At 34.0% G+C, this 22,469-nt stretch overlaps 2 protein-coding genes across 5 annotated transcripts; one reads left to right on the top strand and one right to left on the bottom strand.

The window, feature by feature from the left end:
- Nucleotides 1-1,154: 1,154 nt before the first annotated feature.
- LOC130798014 (uncharacterized) lies at nucleotides 1,155-21,676 on the bottom strand. Of its 4 annotated transcripts, XR_009039007.1 has the most exons (20): nucleotides 21,290-21,676; nucleotides 16,338-16,525; nucleotides 15,865-15,969; nucleotides 15,681-15,752; nucleotides 15,386-15,533; nucleotides 14,306-14,388; nucleotides 12,599-12,654; nucleotides 11,874-12,010; nucleotides 11,512-11,602; nucleotides 11,336-11,401; nucleotides 10,934-11,156; nucleotides 9,767-9,868; nucleotides 9,347-9,432; nucleotides 9,137-9,259; nucleotides 8,877-8,946; nucleotides 8,658-8,749; nucleotides 4,367-4,471; nucleotides 4,167-4,288; nucleotides 3,980-4,090; nucleotides 1,155-1,622 (listed from the first exon to the last, which is right to left on the bottom strand). XR_009039007.1 is itself a non-coding variant. In XM_057660836.1 (19 exons), the coding sequence occupies exons 1-18, from the start codon at nucleotides 21,604-21,606 to the stop codon at nucleotides 4,175-4,177; spliced, it is 2,178 nt and encodes a 725-aa protein (XP_057516819.1). In that variant the 5' UTR covers nucleotides 21,607-21,676; the 3' UTR covers nucleotides 3,777-4,090; nucleotides 4,167-4,174. The 4 variants fall into 4 exon arrangements, 2 of the variants coding, with proteins under 2 accessions (XP_057516819.1, XP_057516818.1); XR_009039006.1 differs by having other exon boundaries at nucleotides 3,980-4,288; XM_057660836.1 differs by lacking the exon at nucleotides 1,155-1,622 and having other exon boundaries at nucleotides 3,777-4,090.
- On the top strand, nucleotides 1,397-3,625 carry LOC130798015 (uncharacterized). The gene has a single exon (XM_057660838.1). It carries the CDS (start codon nucleotides 1,397-1,399, stop codon nucleotides 2,210-2,212), a length of 816 nt encoding a protein of 271 aa, XP_057516821.1. The 3' UTR covers nucleotides 2,213-3,625.
- Nucleotides 21,677-22,469: the final 793 nt, after the last annotated feature.

Below are 22,469 nucleotides of genomic sequence, written 5' to 3'. Positions count from 1 at the left end.
AAGTTCTTTACAACAAGAGTAAATACAAGGAAAATGAACGCTTGCTCATAAATTACTGTGAGAATCAAATATTAAACCCTTAGACCAATAGAATCTGAGTTTAAACTCATACATAATTTCATCCACAATTAAAAAAATAAAATTTATCAAATTAATAAGCTTTCAAGAGGTAATAGAAAATTTCCAAATGTGAACATAAATGTGGAAATTGGAGTCCAAAAGCGAAAAAATTAGTAAAATTTGTAAAGCGTGAGCTTGGGTGATAAAGTACAATAGAAATGAGGAAAAAATGAGAGCAAAAAAGAAAAAGTCAAAGAGGAAGCATGCATCTAGAAACAAGACTTCATCTAGAAAACGTGGGATCAAAGATAAACATAGATCTATCTTTAGACTTTAGATGATGACATGCATTACGTATGTTAAATGTTAATGCATTTGTAATTCAACAATGGCCACCATTTTTCTTAATAAACTACCATTTCTATCATTTTACATTATTTTTATGGATCTCTCATCTCACCAATGATCTCTACTAACATACCCAAAGTCAAACTTTTATCATAAATGACGAAAAACTAGACATCTATTTCACATGTGAATCCAAGGATTACCAATTTTTGTTGATAATTGATGTATGAAATATTTGAGAGGGATTTTAAAGATATAAGCAAAGTTTTTCTAGATATAAAGAATACCGAAAACAATGGTATTTACTCCAATTAAGATAAGACTCAATTTTCAACATATATAAGTAAAATTAGTAGCTATTTGGGTTGGACTCTATAAATAAAATTAATGTTTTTAGCGTAAAATGAAAATACTAGTATTATAATGCTAAATGACATTTAAGCTAATTATTGAAAATATAAAACTGAGAATTATATTTATAGTTTTACAACACTTGTATTTAAAGTTTTACATAAGGTTCTATAAATATTCATACGACTATGACGTTATTTATATCTCAATGCTGTACATCAACGAAAAATGAAGGAAAATAAAACAAATTAAAAAACATATAAAGAATTCAGACTTGCACATTGAGATTGTAGAAAACTAAAATAATAGAAGAATCGTTGCATATCCACTAAAATTAATATGTTGGTGAACATAGTCAGCCTAAATCTTTCGAAATTAAGACTTTAGCATTGCTGATGTACCTCATCCTCACTAAATATTTATTTATTTTTTCAAATGAAATTTAAGGATATACATACATAGTATTAATATATTGCTACTTGAGTGCAACACCATCAACATTAAACAATTCACAAAAATGTAGAATAATAGCATTTGAGGATTAATTGAGTCAATATATATACCCCAACCCAACAAAATATGACACAAATTGTAGCACATCAAAATCACAAAGTCCTTTGAAATAGAGTTCCCACAAATGCAATCACAGGAGTTTGATTTCGACAGTGGGAGATCATCTCCTTGTGGAAGCTCACCATCCACACCTAAAGGCTTCCCTGATTACCATTTTAACATTGCTCCTTTTCTAACACCACCTCGTAATTTCGATGTAGGCGTAAAAAACCCGCTTTTGTCGCCCCAACAATCACCAAATATGACTAGAAAAGTACACCATAACAAGAGTTTCTGGTCGGCGTTTTCACCTAAACGTAAGAAAGACGCACAATCTAATCAGTATAATGAAACAGCTGCAGTAGTAGACAGTAAAGCAAGAAAAACGAAGCAAAAAAGAGAGACGGAGAGAGTTTCTCGTTTATGTAACTCGAGTCATGGACGAAGGACTACAAGATCACTTTCTCCATTGAGATCAAAGTATTATTTATGGGAGGAAGAAGAACAGCAAAATACACAACAAAATACACAACAAAATACAAAGCAATTTTGCTCTTTCACAAGTAGAAAATGGAAATTGAAAGATTTGTTATTGTTTCGGAGTGCATCAGAAGGAAGAGCATCGGATAAAGATCCTTTAAAGATGTATTCATACATGATGCAAAAGCAACACGAAGTTGTTAAGAGTGTAAGTTTATCACAATCGACAATAGAGGGGTCTCCTAGTGCAACTCCGAAAAGCAGGAGAGGACGGATTTCAGCTCATGAATTGCACTATACAGTAAACAAGGCAATCTCACAAGATATGAAGAGGAAATCATTTCTTCCTTACAAACAAGGGATTTTAGGTCGATTGGCATTTAATCCGACTGTTCATGCATTAGCCCATGGCTCATATTAGAAGACAACAACTGTAACAATGTCAGAGCCTTAATCCCAAAAGACTGGGGTCATATTAGAACACATTTTTTAAATTTTTTTGCCCAAGTGAAAGCCACTTAATGGCATTTGGATATGGAAAGTTGGTTTTTGTTTGATAAAAAGTCCATAAAATTGGTGTATTACAATTATACACCCCATAGTAATACAATTCCAAGGGTAAAGAAAAGTGCAATATTTGATGAGTGAACTAGAAAGGATAGAAATGGAGGCATCATTTGTATCTCTACAATCACAAGATTTTGTTAATGGTTATTTTACAGCATTTTATGGTTCATTTGTTGTTTATTGAATATAAGGTCACCCCATCTTTTATTTTTTATAATCACCATGGAAAAATAATCACAAACAAAATTCAAGCAAAGAGATAGTATTTGTTTCATGTGCTTCCAACATTTATTGATGTAAATACAAAATTGAGGTTAACTTGTTAGCCAAATAAATAATAACACCCTAAATATTACTTCTTGTTTTGTCTTGGTTTTGACTACTTTGTAGCTCTCCTCACTTGAACATTTTTCATAAGCTAAATAACATTGTTTTTTTTTTTTTGTTGTAACATTTACTTCTTGTTCTTACTTCCCTATCATATCACCTTAAGGGGCATTTGGTATGCTTAGCGGAAGTGTAACGGAATGGTATTTGTTAAGGAAGAGAAAAGGTAATAGAAAGTATTATTTTTATACTCCCTTCGTTCCTTTTTATTTGTCCACTTTACTTTTTCACGTATTTCAACGCAAATTTTGAGCCTCAATATCTCATAGTATGCATAATAAAAAATTGTAAAAATTATATAATAAAATTCTTTGCATTAAGACGAATCTAACAAGATCTCACATGAATTTATTTTGTCTTAAATATATACTTCAAAAATTAAATTTAAGTTTCTCTCTCATAAAGTGGAAAAATTTTAAGTAGACAAACAAAAAGAAACAGAGGGAGTAAGTTATTTCGGTTAAAATGGTATGGAACTACTAATAAGAAATGGTATTCCAACCCATTATCAACTCTCTCCTTGAATTACTTTGTTTATGTATTCACCAGAAAACTATCAAAATAATGAAAATAAATCAAATTTAACTATCATCAATCCATCAAAAAAATAAAAAATAAAATTCAAAAATCATCATCACTAATCAATAACAATTCAGCAATCACTCCACATTTGTTTTGTCTTGTATTCAACAATCATCACTCACCACACAAAAAAAAAAAAAAAAAAAAGAAAGTTAGAATCAACTGAAAATCAGAATGGAGAGATGAATTGAGTAGAGCAAAGAGGAATTGAGAATGGAGAGATGAATTGATTAGAGCAAAGAGGAATTGATAATGGAGAGATGAATTGAGTAGAGTAGATCATGCTCATTATTCACTCACGAGACAGATGCTGAAAAGAAAAAGTCTTCTGTTTCCATTCACAAGTGAGCGGTAACAAAGTAAGAGAAAGAGTTAATGTACATGAAACCAAACAAGTGTGGAGTACATGTGAATGGAAATGCAAACATGAATACAAAGATACAAATACGTGTTTCAACTGGAATTTTTTTATAAGTTGCTGAAAGGTAAAATTTCATAATACAAAGCATACAAAGCCTGAACTAAAAGGGGTCCAGCATTAAGGTACTTGTGTTTCCGTGACCACAATAGTATCACAGTAGAAATGCAAAAGTTAACATTAAAAGACCCTTCTTCTGAAAGGTGTAAAGGTGAAATTAAAAATCTTACGAACCTTCTTCAGCTGGATATATTATTGTACAACCTTGAAAAATTGTAGAAAAAATTGTTTGCTGCCAAGTATAGAACGGAAAGCGAATCTTGGCATCATCATTGATTAGCACACCTGCATCATCATTGATTAGCACACCCCTAAGCCGTGTTTGAGTAGGATATGCTGCCAAAAGTGCTATCAAACAGACCTAGCTGATTAATCAAAGTTATCAATTTTGATCGGAGTGATATCATCAGCTACTTTAAAGCTCCCTACTGTGCGTGCAAAGAAGACAAGCTGTTGCTCAATAGTGAACTTGATGTTTTCAGCCTGTGCAAAATTTTAAAAATCAAAATCTCTAATTTGGGTGTTACATAATTTATATATTACAACTAATAGATCATCTACCTTCCGAAAACCATGCTGTTCACCTTCATACTCCACAAGAGCAACAGGTAAACCCTTATCTTTCAATGCTTTATAGATAACTCGAGCCTGATCAGGTGTCACAACCTGGAAAGTATTCATGGTGTGTGCCAGATTAGCAGATTTACATTAAACAGTAGATTAGTATACACAGTTATAGATGCCAAATTCATACTTCTCAGGAAATAAACTTATGAACACACCATGATCCATTCTCTCAAATGTCAACAAAAAATCAAAACCAAAATGAAAAAAGATGCAGTATTGTGCCTGGCTGGCCATCATAGCATGAATACAAACATTATATAATTTAAAACACGTAAATCGTCATGCATATATTTTGTAGAATATTTTGCTATGTTAGAACTAGTTTCATAGTTTCTGCATCATATATGCATATCTTCAATAGTTCTTTAAAAGGACACAAACAAGAAACAAAGACTCTTACAGTTTGCACCGTCAAAATCTAGCAAGTCAATTTTATTAGGGCAGACAACTCTTTAGTTACAGATTCTAATGATAGATATTACAATGAAATGATCTACAGCAAATTTCAGAGCTTGTTTCAAAAAACAAATTAACTTTTCATGAAATTAAGTTCAAAATGTTACACAGGAAAGTAGAGCAATTTTAACCAAATTCACGGAAATAGTTCTATTGCCTATTATAATATATCCATATGCAACAGTAATTTTGGGGTGGAAAGGATCAAGTCTGAATCAAAATTAACCAAATCCAAATAAGACTCTAATTTTTTCAAACATATTGGAAATTTTGGATGTATTAAATTCAGACACAAAAACATTTGGAGTCCAGTGTCCACAAGTTTACACATACTGCACGTTTATACAGCCTACCAATAATCATACACACTTATTCTTGTTAGAGTGGCCTACATTTGGTAGTAATAACAACGCCAAACTCCTAATCCCAAAACACTAGATCAACAACATGAATCAGAACAAATCAACATAAGAGATCAGCGAAAATTTGTTAATATCTTAACAATTCTCACACCCTAAATTCTCTTTTCAGCTTGCTTTAGGAAAATTCTTATAAACCCTAAACTCTATATTGTGTTCAGTTATTGTTTGGACTAAAAAGTTAATTGTTCATAGCCCTAATTTTACTTCGTACCACCATGCTCTTTGCATAATTTACCCCCTGTCGGCGGACCCAAGATTTAAACTCAGTGAGAGCACAATCAACAAAATAGAAATTTAATAAATAAAAGTCATTAATAAAAAAAATAATGTTTTCAATTTAATTCTATAAAGAATATTTTATAATAAGTAAACAATTAATCAAGAACATATATACAACTAATTTAAAAAATTGACAGTAATTGCAATTAATCAAAGATTATATTATCATAGTTGACTATAATTTGCAATATTGAATAGATTTGCAAAATTGGGTTGATAAAAAAAACACACTTTTAATTAAAGTTGACTATAATTTGCAAAATTGGATGGGCAATTCGGCTGGTGGAAACCGAAAATCGGCGGTTCACGGTAGTAGACTGACAGGCGTCGGCGACAGTGGAGACGACAAGCCCATGGATGCACAGTAGTAATTGGCGTTTGGTTTATGCCCTAATATTTAATTACTGAGTTTGTGAATAGTGAACAAATCTTCAATAGTGCAGTTGGCACTTGGCAGCGAGTATTCATAGAGAGTTTATATACAACTGATTTTATAAATTATCACTAAGGCTTCGCGTCTCAGTTGGTTGCGGAGGCAAAATAGTGCACATAGAAGCGCACAGGTCGCATGTTCGAACTCTCTTGGCAGCTGCCTATTGTAAAATTTTAATTTTTTTTAATGTCAGTGAGGTCACTTGCGGGCGCCGGAGCCTGCTAGGTCTGCCCTTGCCTCTCCTCTCTCTTCCCTAATAGGCAATAGCTAGATTCGAACCGGATCCATCTTCTAACACTGATTCTCAAGAAAATAAGAATCTGTTGGGTCTTATTTTCTCTATCGCCATCTCAACCTCTCCCCCTTAGTGTTCGCTAACCTTATAATCAACACCACAACTACTAACATAAATCATAATAAAAAAAATTAATACGCTATGTATGTAAAATAATGAAGTGCAGTTAACAACAAACAGAACTACAAGAAAATTATCAGCCACAAATTATATTTATTTGTCGAATTTACAGAGCTTACGAAGAAATGGTCGGTATGTCTGATGGCACTGTGTTTTTCTTATATTTACTAGGTTATTTTTAATTTTATTTTTAAATTTTATAATATAATTAATGTTAAGATATTAATAAATTTTATGTATTTTGAATTAATTTTACTTTTTGTAAGATATATTATAAATTGTTTATAAGTAAGGTAAGTTGAGTCGTTTTAAGTGCCAAGTGTCAAGAAGTGTTGTGTAACATCAAGTTGAGCGAGACCATCGTCAAAGCATATATGGTCAAGCAAACCATCGCCAAACAATGGCTGTCCAGCAGCCCAAATCACGTGTCAACAGCAGCAATATATCCACACAACAGCAGCCACTATCGCAGCAACAGAACAGCAGCGTCCTCCTTGCGGCAGCACAGCAACAGCGGTGCACATCGCAGCTATCCATCCATTGCATGTCAACAACAAAAATACGACAACGCAGCAACCCTCAACTCGACTAGCCGACAGCATCGCAACAGCAATAGCACCCAACAGCCCCACAAAGCATCCAACAAAAAACTTGTCAAATTGGAGCTGCAACAAGCTAACACAACACAATCGAACAAAATGCTCCAGAAATGCATTGCACCTCGCGAAGGTCATCGTGACTCGCAATCCCAGGCAAAAGCAATACACAAGGACTAGGAGATCAGAACATAGTCGCAGCACGCGTTTCTTCGCACCTCGCGAAGCTTTTTGTTGCACCTCGCGACCGATTTCTGCCTCGACCTTTTGAATTTAGTTTTCCTTTTCTTTTGCAAATGGGTTGGATTGTTCGAGAGGCAATAAGGTAGCAGAGCAAGCTGGGAGTCCTTTTTGCAACATCCACCTCCATTTTTCATCATTTTCCCTCTGAAGTTAAGTAATCTCATCCTTACTTTTCTGCTCTATAAGTAGTTTAGGATGAATTGTAGAAGGCAGAATCTTCTGTATCTTCTTTTTCCCCAAAATCTTGTAATTTTGTCAAAAACCCTTATTTTCATCACTGGAGATTATAACTTAATTATATATTCTCGAGCGAGACTGGTGATTAGCTTCTCAAATTTGTTGCAAGTCTTCTTTATTTTATGCTTTAATTGTTGGTTGGATACTTGTGCATCTTAATTTGGGTATTAGCATAGATTTGATTGGCGTCTATTTTATGTTCTTGTTGAAAATCAATTGCAAATTCAAGCTTAAAATCTGATCGTTTTAGGTTTGGAATGTTAATAGCAACTTAGACTCTAATTTGATTTGTTGATTCATTGATAATTAGAATCTAAGAGTTATCCACCTTTGTAGTGAATGCTAATGCTTCCATTAAAATTACTTTATCTATTGGTATCCTTGATTTAATGCTATTATTTGAGTTGAAATCTATCTCTGAATTGGATGAATTGAAGTAGTAATAAGGGTTTGCTAATTATGCTATTACCAAGCCAATTTTAGTGAGATATTGAGTTTCAAACTTTACAATAGACAATCATATGCATTGAAAAAGGTTGAAGAAGACAAGAAAACATTTAGATGAGAAGTGAAAACCACTTAAACTCAAGAAATCTTTTACCATGGATATTTTCATAGATTTTATTTTCATTGTCTTATTGTATGCTTGTTAGTTTAGTATTTCACAATCATCATAAAACCCCCATTTAAGTGAATCACTCTCTACATTGAATTCTCCAAGTACTGATTTTCCAGTGGATTTGCACCTTGCTTTCCACTAACTACCTTAGTTTAAGAGTAAGAAATTTTATCTTTGGTTAGGACTAAAACGACTGAAAACGTCCTACCAATGTCCAAGCCACAGGTGGGGTGTGCTGGGACCACTATTTGCTCAGCCATGTTTCCAGCAGCACTATTTTCAACTTGCCCACAAAAACCACCTTCTCGGGGGCGAGGAGGTGAGTGTGACACACAAAGAGAGTGGAGGTTAGTTTCTTTATAAGGGTGACAACTGATGTATTCACTTATATGATTCAGTATGTTGGGGTCACACTCTTGCAGCAAATATGATGAAACTTAATGCCACATATTTATATTAAAATTTGGAAATGTACATTTCAACTCACCCTAATAGCTGGAAAAAAATGATAGTCGATAGACATACCTTATCCTCTAATCCCTGGAAAAGGATGATTGGACAAGAAAATTTGTTAACAAAGTTGATTGGTGACCTTTCGAAGTAAGTTTTTTCATCCCCTAATGGCAGAAAGATCGCAGTGACTTTAGGCATTCAGATAGAACCAACATAATTAACAAATCACCAATCAATGACAAGCTAATCCATTATTGAAAAGATTTAGTGTATTTAAAACAAGCCAATTACCAACAAGATTGTCAATGTAACGAGATTCAAATTTGTGGGTTTCAGCTCTAAGTAAGTTTAAGTCAGCCACCTGTTCAACAAACATATGACATGAACAATAGGCGTGAGCAAGACAGATTGAACTCTTGACGTTTGAGATATATTAGAGTTTATACAAAGCTAAGTCAGTGAGGATCAGTGCTCAAGGCTTCTCCCATTCATTCTGCTCATTCTTAGAATGGACAGAAACTTCATTAATTTTACAAAACTGATAAACTTACGCCATATAATGAAGCTCCAGCTTTGAAAGTCTCCCTAAAAGCAAGGGCAGCTAATGTTGTATATCCGCCAGCAGAACCCCCAGTTATACAAAGTCGATCACCATCGACCTTGCCATTGTCTACCTACAAAATGAAAAACATAGCACTTAATCATAAAATAGATTCTGCAACGACAGTGGACAACTGAAAGAACAAATAATAATAACTTACAAGAAATTTAGCACAACTGCAACAATCATTGACATCAACAATTCCCCAGTTCCCCAACAGACGTTCTCGATATTCTCTTCCATAACCTATAGAAAAGGGGAAATTGAAACTGCAATATAAGCACTGCCATTTACAATAAATGAAGTCAAAAGTGACCACTAAAGAGGTTCTTTTCGAGGGATATAAAAGTAAAATCAAAAAACATTATCGGATCTCTTGGGTAAGCATAAAACTTAGAGGCATCTGTATAATTATAAATGAAATCCGCAATGAGTTTTTCTTATTTGATACTCCCTCTGTCGCATCAAAACAGCCACTAATAGAAACATATTATGAATATTATGAGGGATCAGGGGCAAATTCAATGGGAAAGAGGAAGTATATCTGAAAGAAGGGAAAAGAGAGAAAAGGTAATCAAACCTGTACTGCCACCATAATTTACATCTACAAATGCCCAACCACGACTGGTCCAGTATTGAATGCTAAGATTGAGGATTCCACGAGTTTCTGCAGTGGGTCCTCCTAAAAAATTCAAATACAATAAAAGTAACTTCAGTCAAATGACCAAAAAAGGCTAAAATGTCACCAAATATTAGGAAAGTTTCCAAGCTAAAGAGACTCAAAAACTCAATTACAAAAATACTTTAAAGTCTGTTGGGAATTATCAGGGGATGTACTGAGAAGCTATGGGTGTATGCTAGGTCTCATTTACTAACAATTTAATAATTAAAGCATATTATGTTCATGTACCTCTTAATTACTCTACTTAATACATGTACCAAGCACAAAAATCCGATGAATATTCACAACCTTTGGCCCTTCAAGTACCATAACTTCTCAAACTACTCATGTACCTCTCAATTAATCTACATAATACACTTATTAATGAGGGAGACTAATTCACTAACATTCAATAATCAAAACATGTTATGTTGACGAGCAAACGCCAGTTTAATTCAAAGAACGTCACATGCACCATAATTGTAGTACAAATTTCGGTTTGTTTATTTTGAAAACCTTTACAACGCGGCCGATGCGATGCGGCCTTGTTTTTACTCTATACCTGAGATATCAAAGTGTTTCGCTTTCTTGTCATGTGCTTGATGACATTGAATGCACAGAGAAATATAACCCTTTACATAAGGCCTATCATTATTTCAGCTAACACAAGCTAGCCCCAATAATGGCGCATCATTTCGCTTTGAAATGACAATTTCCCAATCACAAAGTTGTGGTACACGTATAGTGTATACTAAGCTAAGCATCAACAAGTCTAGAATCTAAATGGTAGGTTAACTCTAATATCTAACTGTTACACCAAACCCAAGAAAAGCATTTCAGGACATCATAATAGTTGAAATACAATTTTATATTTTTGCTTTTCAAATTTAACAAAATTGTTGTTTTGATCACGGTGTCAGTTGAAAGAATTTTGGATATAGTTGAAGGCGTGTCCAGTATCATAAGTCAAGAGTTATCCATCATAATTTCGGATCCAGGTGGAGCATCATAAATTTAAAAATTAAAAGGAAAAGAACTACACGAAGAAATCACAATGGTTAAGCATATACAAACTGATTCACATACCGTGACTTTTCAACAACAGTGGAGGTTTTTCCCCTGGACCAGCTTTATATGCAGGGTTAGTGGGAGGATAATAATATGCATAAGCATTTTGCCCTGGTACCACTGTAGGGAACTCAATTAATTCCGGCAAGCCAAAATATGATTCATACTTCAAACTTTCGGGTGAAGACGACCACAAAATGTTAAAATCAACTGCTTTTAGTTTCTGCTCATCCAAGGCCACCTACTCATAGAAGAAAGTGGATTGCTCAAATTCATGAGAGAGAAATTAAAAGAAAATGCCACAAATAAACAAACACAAAATATTAGTTGTTAAGTCCCCAGTACAGTAAACATTATGTGAATAAAGCCCATCCCAAGAGCATGAGCGATGAAGTATTGGTCAAAGAATAATTGGTTCACCTTTGCCACTGACAATGGATGAAATGCAGATGCTCCCTCAATATACAAGCAATTGGCACCTAATGCCTGCATATGAAAGAATGTGCACATTATAAAACACCACACAATGGTTCCAAATGAAACCTTCCATCATTGACAAGGAAAAAAAAAAGTAAGTGGGAGAGATGGGATAGTACGATGTTGCTTATATCTGTAAAAGGAATGTCCAGAAGGGAAAACGAGCTCTGGGCATCATCAAGGACCCCAATAAATGATCTTCCTTTCATCCTGCAACACAACAAAGAAGTACTACATAAGTACTCCTCAATCAACTGAATTAAGCAACCCACATTACTCTATGTATAAATGAAAACCCACCACACCATAGACATTGTGTCTTAACCATAAGGAAATTACACAAAGTTCATTGTTTCCTACATCTGTTTCAGGTCAAAAATAGTCCAAAATCCGAACAATAGAAGTGCTACAAGACAGGACAGACACATGAAACAACATACATAAACCAGAGCAAATCATGTCGACAAAATCATAGACGTACCTATAGCTACAGGCAATCAGGTTCTTACGATCACGACTCTCAATGACTTCATAAGAATTCATTCCAAAAACCCACAAGGGCCTTGCGAATTCCGCTTCCATAGAGTACAGAGCAATAACTTCATTTTTAGATTCAATCTGTCATTAAGTACAAAGATATATAACTTTTGCAGTAGCGCCGGAAAACCCAATAGATAAAAGGTGCCTGCCTGCACTGTTCAATATTTATCCAAGAAATAGTCAAACCACACTTTACAAAATTGATCAGACCTTATTTCAGTAATATTCCCACAAAAAACAATAGACATTATAAGCCCATTGCCAAGAGACTACATACAATTAGTTTTCCTTGCAATTGCATTAAAAGGCTCTCCATTGCAATAGACAAAGTCAAATTACTTTTAACCTCAATCATTTCCCGGCCCCTTTTGAGACAAAACATTAATGTCAATCTATTCTCCAAGGACTATTCAGAGAACAACGTTCATATAAATGCCCATGACACCTGCACATAAATGCCACAGCACAATGAAAGAAGTAAGACATTCTCTGGTGAATTTATCACTTCTACGATTTTACCTTCACCACATCTATCCTACTAAGGCTGGTATCAAGTATACATAAGCAAAAGAAAAGAGTGAGGACTAAGGATCAATCACTAAATTATAAACAAGCTACTTAGCTAAAACGGTATGACATACTTGATTAGAAACTAAAAAGCATTACCCATTTATAGAGATTCCAAAATCCATTATTCCTGTCAGTAATGAACAGTAGATCACCTGTGGATTTAATAGACAAAATCAACATCTCAAAAAGAGCCAACAATTTTCTTATTTGTCAAATACTTCTTGTCTAGTTGCAGAACTATAGCTATGACCGACACATAAGATACTCAACCAAATGTCCAAATCTAGCAAAGTTCAAACACTTTAAGCTAACTAACCAAGTATCATTATATTAAGTTATGGCAATTATTTAAAGATCAAAACAAAAAGAAAAAATGAAGTAAAACCAAACAAGCCAGAATAAGTGGAGCTTTAAATCAGATTTTTAATGGCCATGTCCCCATGACGGTTTTGAAACTAAGGTAAATTTACAAGCCAGCTCCTCGTGCAACAAGTCAAAGCCTGCTTGGATAGCTTAAAGCTTTAAATCCATACAAGGAAATCTTATTCAACCACTAGAACATTTTTTATTAGATACTAAGCTTCCTCTTAAGTTGTTGAATTTGTTGAAAATTTAACCGCATTCAACATTTCGTTTTCCCAACGCCATGAAATAGATCCCATGGACGTGAGCTATGAGGTCTAACGTACGCAACCTTACCTATGTTAGTGATAACAAAGAGGTTTATTTCTTGGTGAAAAAACCATCGGCAACATCACATACATAAAAAATACACATGCTTTAATGAGCCATTTTAATACAGTTCAGTATAATATATAATTAAAGAGCTATAAAATCTTTGGCCCCATAAAAAAAAACACTTTCAATTCGATATAATTGTTCTAATTACAAAATTGAGAAGCCTTTAACAATCATATATTAACATTATAAGAATAATCATACACCACACTCCAATGATGACAATAACAATGATGATGATTCAATAAAAGGCACCCCAGTGCACCAAGCGTCCTCGCAAAGCAAGGGTCTAGGGAAAGGTTCCACCAGATAGGTGTAATGGAGGAAAACTTTGCTATTTCTGCAAGAGGCTGCTTTAGGGACTTAAACTTGTGACCTTTAAATCACACAGCAACACGTTACAAATGGATGATGATGACGATATATTGCCACAACTTGGTACCAAATATGACATCTATAAATAGCTGCTAGATATCCTAGGCCACCTCCTTTGCTGATTATGAAGAAAAGCACAGTATTAGATATTGATCCCACCCTCTACCAGATAGATTATTTTGTCCATTTAAGCTCGTGTTCAGAATTTCACTAATTCAGATTTGGACAACCAAGCAGAGCACATTTTAACTTCCCTTGATTTCCTAAAATGAAGTAAACTTGGTCACACTGACGTTAAATAGGGTTGTGCTTAAGGTGAGGATCATATGAGCTCTGACCAACATTTATATAGTCATGTCCTCTACTCTTGTGAAGAAAGAACAAATACAAACCACACTCCACAAATAACTTTCTAATAGGGAAATGAGACACTTATAGCAAAATAGAAATAAGATGCGCAAAATGAATTGTGGGCGTATTAATTTATTAGTAGGCCAATCAATCATGCTTAAGGAAGCAAGAAAAAATGTCACTCTACACGGATATAAACCTCTAATGTTTTTTGAAGAGAAATGAAATCCAAACATGATATTCAAGATAATAATATAAAATAACAAGAACAAAAATATTAATAGTTGAACTAAAGAAGTTATCTCATGATAAAAACTCAAGTCAACTTAAAAAAGATACCTTTAGGTGTCCACTTGGGCTCAGTTGGAGACTCAACCACATTGGGATCCCCACCAGCAACACATATACGTTTGTAGACATCTCTGCAAACAGAAGTATGGGCTACAATATACATAAAACAAAAAACAATAAAGATGACATTGTAATCAACAAGGTGTTAAAGAAAAGAACGAGAGGATGAGTGGAACAAATCCAATGATGCATGGGAAATAGAATTGATATGTTTATTGAATGTTAATGAGGAAAAGAAATGGAGAGAGAGAGGAAGCAGATTAGTCACATGCTACTTTGCAATCTAGTAAAGAGAGGAGTCGAAAAAATTAATTGATTCGCAATGTTAATGTGTGCACTTCTTATATATATAACGTGATGATACTTGTTATCAAGGTCAACTGGAAACAACTACGTCAACCTTCAAGCATAAATGAGAGCCTAAGTGGAGCCATTTAATGGCATTAAGGTAATAGAATGTCAAGGTCTTTGGGAATACCATGACCCAATATAGGCTGCAATTTACAAAAGATATTTGCGGCCATTACCACTTCCACAACCCATTCGAGAGTTTACACTAAGATAGGCATTAATATCATTAGAAGTTTACAAAATTAAACGTTGTGTTTTTCTTTTCTTTAAGTACAATTCAATTGCTAAACCTAAATTTGTTAATAAAAGGCAATTAAACATAACAATAAATTTCAATAAGGTATCTCTAAGGCTCAAGCTCCTTTTCGACATATGAAATACAATCAGTTTCCCATGCATCATTAATTTACAAGGGAAGTACTTTTTTCAACTAACTACTAACATTGAACTTATTGGCTTCTTAACTTATGAAGTACATCCAAAATAACAAAACTTAATACAATTAGTCCTTATTATGGCAATTAGCAAGCTCATTAGTCTAAAAGTTTTAGGATTTTGTAAATAAATTTGTTTGAGCATTTTTTAAAGGTTTATCGATAAGAAAGTTCCTAACGAGATAAAGAAGTTCTCAACTAGATATACGAACATCACTTGTCTAATAGAAAATAAGACAAGTATATAGCAATCACTCTCGTAAAATAGTGGCATTGTACTCACCCATTTTCAGATATATATCCAACCCAAAGCTCAGATCTATCCCATGGCATGTTGGGATGGCCCCATTCAATCCAAGCCATTTTCTGCCCTTTCGAATCCATGCGTGGGAAAGCATAGAAATCATTCCCACTTACCAGAATTTTAGGTTCTGCAAACGACAACCCAATGAAAAAGGATAGCGTTAAATAGTCGGCAATTTCTTTTTCCTTTCAACTTTAGCAATGAAAGACTAAAGAATTAACTTCCAACAATATAAACACGGAGAGAGACAATCATATGTTCCTCTCATTCATACCTTGCACATCACCAGCTCCGAGGCTAATTGTTGCAATTGAGGTTGTTGGATTCAAGTGACTCAGACGTTGATCTAGTTAGATATGGACAAAGCAAAATCCTTTATGTTTGCACACACCCCTCCTCCATATGAAAAATATTGTAGACAAATAAAGAAAAGAGAAAATAGAAAATGGGTTTTGTACCTTCCATAACAGTGATGAAGCGAGGAAAGCGAGGATCAAATACTCCATCTGCAAAGCAAACTGTTGGCCCACCATAATCTGGAGTAATTGGAGAGGCAGAAGAATCTATAGGAGGGAAAATTAGTATCACCTTATGTATTCAAAATAAAGTAACAATAGAAGTCATCAAACAGCATTCATATTGTAATGGACAAGGCATCTCTTCTAATGGTCACACCCCAATTGAGTTCATATATGATAGCGTACTTTTCAAGTACTAAAGAACTTATCACCTGGAACCCAAAAGATTTCAGTTGTCAACTAGAAGCATTTCAAGAGACAACTGCCCCACCTTGAATGAGCTTATGCTAATTTAGAAAAGCTGGAGATGATAACACATGCATATTTCATATGATTGATTAACATACTATAATCAGACATAAATCAAAAGTTGATCACAAGAAACCAAGTGGTTAGTGAGCCAAGCAGGTTACCGGCAAATTCCATTGATTGTAAATAGAGTCTTTGATCCTTGTAGTTTGAAAACACCACAGTATTTTCAGAAACTGTAAAAGCACCACCTCCATATTCCTGAGCAAGTGTGCGAACAGAATAGTCTTTTGGAGTTATGTCAACTGGTAACGTTCCCAAGTTATCAGCTTCTCTGATGAGGACGCCTCGTCTAATACCAGATGAAATTATATCATTAAAGCAAATAGATAATCTCATTAAGAACAAATGCTTTTTTGTTATTAAATTGCAAAAAATGCCACTAGAAGAAATCATATTCCATGATCTTTCTGAAAATAAACAAAGACAGTCGAATGACACTTACATTGAAGGATATTGTTGCTCAATTTTTATACAATGATAACAAGTATATAATCTTGTTTTCAGCGCAAATCAATTGAACATATTCCTAATTACAATTGAGCAGATGAGAAGGTGGTCAGCTTTTACTAACCATTTAAAAATAAACACAATTTTACGACTCATAAAAATGAACTTTGAGCATTAAACATTATATGATCACCATGCATCAACACTTTGCGATCGCATTTGGAAACCAACATGATACATCAAATGACTCCTTGCAACTATTAATACTAGTTTTGAGTTCTTGGATTATGTTTCAATTACATAAATAGTATCAAAGACCTGAAAAGCAATCACATATATGCAATTACACTTATCATGTTAATTTATAGATTTTGACAAGTGTGAATTGTTTGAAAAGGCGTTTAATTGTTGAAATGGTTAGTCAAAGCACTTTCACATGCTGACCAAGTCCAAAACAGTCACACAGCAAGTGAAAAAAACCAGGTAAAAGTATAACACTAAGCTTATATAGCTTAACCAGCTTGAGTTAAAAGTGGTTCTTTCTCTTACTCCAACACTCCATTGGGAGAAAATAGCCAATAAAAATATCAACAAATAAAAATATCAACAGATACTCAAGCTATATTCCTGGTTGATGTGCTTACAATCGTAAATGAACAAGTTAGCATGTCACAGTCACTAGATGAGAAGTGAAAGACCCTCAATTAGAGCAAAGGACTTGCATTGTAACTACAGTTGCCACTTCAAATCACCTTTTTTTTAAGTTTTGAATTTTAATATGATGAGGAACACAAGTACATATTTATTACCACAACAAACTCTTATTCTTAGCCCTTCCTAATGGACAGAAAGTGAAGGAAAACATACAAGCATGACTCACTTTAGTTTCTTTGCAAAGCACATAAACATCCAACAAAATAGACTCACATTGCACTCGCTTTCAAAGCTAATCATTAAAGTGAATCCACTCCAATGTCATTGTCTACATAAAAGACATCACCTTAAGAGGAGCCTTAACCCTTCTATTTGAAAATTGACAATAGAAAGGCGAAATATTCGAAGGGCGGTTTAACAAACTAAGAAAACATTCAGATGCATGCCTTTAGTAATAGGCAATATCTCAAACATAGAAGAATCTCTTAAACCTCCCTTTACTGTAGAGCCCAAAAGGACGGGATATGAAAACGACCTACTACATAATCCAGTGGTGGATTATGTTTTTGTGAGATCAAGGAACAATTACCGTGTCCGTACCGCGATCGTTACCGTATTTTTGCACCATGCATGTGGTTTAATGGTGATAGGTGTTAGGTGCACAAGACAAGAACATCAATGAGAAGACATTTCATGGTTGAATTGTGAAGGTTCAAACAATGCAACAAAGAACTATTAAAATGGCATATAAAAATGACTCACATAACATATAAAGAATATAATGCTATAAACCACACAACAACGTCAATTCCCTGGTGCGGATGTATGGTGTAGACAATGAGGTCACTTGACATCACCTAAATGAGGTTATTGTGTGTTCTTTCTATGTCCCTCATTAGTCATTATCAGCAAAGAAAAGCACAAACGAAAAGAAGAGAAGGAGAAGTTGTGTTGTAAGTCATTATTAACGAGCTACTTATGTATATATACAATTATGTTATGAAAGAATAGCCTAGAAGCTATATAGTAACAAACAAATCAGTAATGTCACAAACTATTACTGAGTTGTATAATATCAATAACAAACTTATTCTAGAAGGAATAAAAATGTTAGGGTGGATTTTGTGGCTTGTGCAACTCATGTAGAAGCTTTTTCTTGTTTATTTCTATATCAGCATCCCCTTTAAGCTTGGAATGAGGAAAAACATACCAAGCTTGGCTAGTAATTGATGTAACTGAGTGGATGGTAGCACTTTGGTAAGTGGTAAGTACATCAACTAATTGTTGAGATGTTGTAGGTATTTGAGTTGAAAAAGCCCTTCTAAAACTTTCTCCCTTGCGAAGTGGCAACCAACAGAGATATTTTGGTGCGTTCATGCAGTATAGTATTTTGATCAATGTGCATAGTTGAAACAGTGTGACAATAAAGTGTAATATGTTTTAGATTGGTAACCACTAAGTCTCAAGAAGTCTAATGGCCCATGAAGCTTATGAGTAGCTAAAGACATAGTTCGGTATACTTGAGTTTGAATATGCCTTGAGATGAAGCTGAGTGAGGCTTGTAAGAGAATACACTGATGTGCTGATTCAATGTAGTTGAGTGTATAAGTAAAAGATTGATAATGAACTTTGTATGACTTTGCATATATTAACTAACAATCTAGTGTGTCTCAAGAAATTGAGTTTCCCCACTAAATTTCAGTAATGAATAAGATTGGATAGAAGAGGGAAGTTAGTAGCTTAAAGTATTAAATTACTAGAGGGGTTCATGAGTAAATTTCTTTTGAGCAATGATAATGCTTTGATCTAAGTATGAAATTTCTAGACCAAGAAAATATTGCAAGTGATCAAGATCCTTAGATACGAAAGACTCAATCAAGGTAAGCTTTTGAATAACAAACGAATCATTGCCAAGTTAATATTTAGTAAACAATGAATATTTAATCTTTGATTGCGTAAAGCCTTGTTGTAAAAGTTCAAGTGTGAGCTAAGCAAACCATTTGTCTACTAGCTTGTTTAAGTCTATAAAGGGACTTTTTGAGTTTATAGACCATATTGGTTTCATGATGCAAACCTTTAGGAGATCACATGTAGACTTACTCATGGAAATCTCAATGAAGGAAAGCATTGTTAACATCAAGTTAGTAAAGAGTCCACTTTGTAAAGGTTCTTAAGGAAATAATACATGAGGGATTGTGGGTGAGAAAGTTTCTTAGAAGTCAATGTAATACTCCTGAGTGTAGCCCTTGGCTACTAAGCGTGCTTTATACATTTCCAATGAACCACCTGCTTTCAATTTAAGTCTATAAACCCATCTACCTCCAATTGTTTTCTTGCCAACTAGTTGCCATGTGTTTTGGTCTCGGGCTAGAAATTTGTGGTTCATTGCTTCTACCCACATAAGATCTTTGATAGCTTGTTTATAGATGGTAGGTTCAGTAATAGCGTGAGAGGAGAATAAATAAGATTTAAAGGAAGAGGAATCACATAAGTTTGAAGACAAGATGGTGCAAACATAATCAAAAAGGTGAGTGGGGAGTTTATGTGCACTGTGGATCCCTTGAGGGGAATGGATGCATTAAGAGGAGGAGATGAAGGACTTGGCTAAGAAATAGGAGGAGCAGAAATAAATCGAGTAGAAGTAGGAGTATCAACAATGGGTGGAATAGTAGGATAGGTATCATATCAAGAACAATGTTCGGTAGTACATGGGAGATAAAATTGGAAGACATCAAAGGAAGAAGAGGGTTAAAGATCATATGGAAAATGATATTCATGGAAAACAACACTTCTAAAAACTAAGAGTTTCTTTGTTTAAATATTATACAGCTTGTAAGCCTTTTAGGGTAACCAACAAATATGCAAGAATTAGCTCTTGCATTGAGTTTATTTCTGCCTTATTTGATAATTGAAGCAAAGCTATGTTGATTATTAGGTTTAGTACCATAAAGCTTTTTATAAGGAGAAAGATGGCCAATAGAAGCCAAAGGCAGCCGGTTGATAAGGTAGGTTGCACATTGAATTGATTCTTCTCGGAAGATTTGATAGAATGCTAAAGCTCTTGCAACTTCTATAAGGTGTTGGTGTTTTGTTTTCCAATACACCATTTTGCTAAGGTATTTCTACACAAATATTTTAAAGATAGAAGCCTTAGGAATTTAAATTTGTAAAATTGCACTTCACATATTTATTGTGCATTATCGGTTCGTTTAGATTTAACTTTATTATGAACTTAAGTTTCAGCAAATGTAAGAAATTGTTGAACCATATGAGTTGACATCCTTATTTTTCATGAGAAAGAGCGATGTTGCTCTGGTAAAATCATCTACTATAGTTAAAATTAATGGCAACCAAATATCAATTTGGAACAAATTAAAAGGAGCTTTAGTTTTGATTGAACTACACATAATTGAAAGTTTATGTTGTCTTGCAGCCGGACATACAGTGCATATTATAGCCTTTTCCAGTGCTTTACATCAATTTGACTTCTCAAAAGGAGCACACCCTAATCTTGGGTGAATAATTTAACCAGCTCTAAAAAAGATTGAGTACTAGCTACATTTGCTTTATTAACATTTGTGCAGTAGCTGAGAGTCTTTTGTCCAATAAGTAATAAAGTCCATTTGAGTTTTCGCCACGAGTCTACATATATAAATACAATTCTTTCATCCTAGAAGCTTACAATAACAAACTAATCAGAAATATAACAAACTAATGCAGAGCTGTATTTGTGCAGTATATATATCAACAGAACTTGATGATGATTTGGCATAATATATATAGTGAAATGAAAAATACCGAATTTGGAACTAAACCTGGTGAATTAAGGTTAGATTCTTATCAATGTAACCTTGACAAAATATCAGTGTTCACTAACTCCAACGTCCAAACACGAGAAGCACAAGTATATTAATTAAGCACAAAAACAAATGAAAAAAGCAAGAGAATATACCCTCCTTCAGTAGGACGAGATTCAAGCAAAAGAAGACGACCATGACCATCAGCAGTGATTCCACCGAGACGCTTCTCTCCGCTGGAAATAACATCGGCGGTGATCGGAGATTTCCAAGAGCCGAAAGGAGCAGTAACCTTCTCTTGAGGCGTTGAAGCCATGGCAATGAATCGATGACGAGCACGAGAAGAGGGGAATGAGAGAAGAGTGAATAGAGAGTGAATAGAAGTAGAAAGGGAAAGGGAAACGCAGAGAGACGATGAACGGAGAATGGAAGTGTGGCGAGTTAGAGCAATGCCTACTGTTGATAAAGCCATTACTCGACACTCCTCCTAAGTCCTAACACGTAGGTCTAGACTTGGGTTATTGCCCACATCCCTACTCGTTATTGAAACACTTTTTATGTTTGTTTGCCTTATTAATTTTACATTTTTTCCCTTTTACTAATAATGTCATTAATTTAATTGCAAACAACTTAATTTTAACCTACAAAATAAAAAATATTAAATAAGAGGGACAAAGAAAGTAAAACATATTAAAGTTATATCTTTAGAAGATAAATAAAAGATTAGACAAAATAACCGCTACTTAAGGTAAAACCTTTAGAATTGAATGTTCTTAAACATTTCATTAAAAGTCCAATATCAAAGTACTAGAAAGATTAAAACATATACGCTCGTTATCAAAAAATATCCTCAAAATAATGTTTGAAAAATTTTAATTCCTAAAATAAGTGTTTTTATACACGAGCTTAAAGGTCAGGTATGTTCGCTGTTACTAACATCGAATAAAGAAACAGGTCAAAAAAAGTCAAAATTATTTGTTCGTTGTTATTAACAGTGAACAAAGTAATATTTTCTTTTCATTCGCTGTCAGTAATAGCGAACAAACCTAACCTTAAATTCGAACACTAAGATGCTTATTTTGGGAATTTAAATTTGAAATTTTTTTATAAAAAAAACTTATTTTATTCAATCTTCCAAAGTACTATAAGTCTACAACATCCAAACATGAAAATTGGTAGAAAATAAATTAAGTTTGAAATTAAAAGTTGCAAATAAAAGTTACTCTAACAACTTGTATTCTCTCAAAACTCATTTTTGTAATATCCCTAAATTATCACAAATATAATTAACAATAAAACACGTACATAATATTTAATAAACTCCTAGAAAAAGAT

Source organism: Amaranthus tricolor, chromosome 13 (genome assembly GCF_026212465.1).
Source record: "Amaranthus tricolor cultivar Red isolate AtriRed21 chromosome 13, ASM2621246v1, whole genome shotgun sequence".
NCBI classification, from domain to species: domain Eukaryota; kingdom Viridiplantae; phylum Streptophyta; class Magnoliopsida; order Caryophyllales; family Amaranthaceae; genus Amaranthus; species Amaranthus tricolor.
Note: the sequence above shows the minus strand (reverse complement) of the source record. Positions and strands in the feature narration are given on the sequence as shown.

Bases quoted from the DNA above. Each gene is read 5' to 3' on its own strand.
- LOC130798015 (XM_057660838.1), top strand. From the start codon at position 1,397: ATGCAATCACAGGAGTTTGATTTCGACAGTGGGAGATCATCTCCTTGT.
- LOC130798014 (XM_057660835.1), bottom strand. From the start codon at position 21,606: ATGGCTTTATCAACAGTAGGCATTGCTCTAACTCGCCACACTTCCATT. The intron at 12,655-14,305 runs GTATCTTTTTTA...TTAAATCCACAG, and splicing joins GCCCAAGTGGACACCTAAAG to GTGATCTACTGTTCATTACT. The intron at 8,750-8,876 runs GTAATTGGCTTG...TTCTGCCATTAG, and splicing joins TTACATTGACAATCTTGTTG to GGGATGAAAAAACTTACTTC.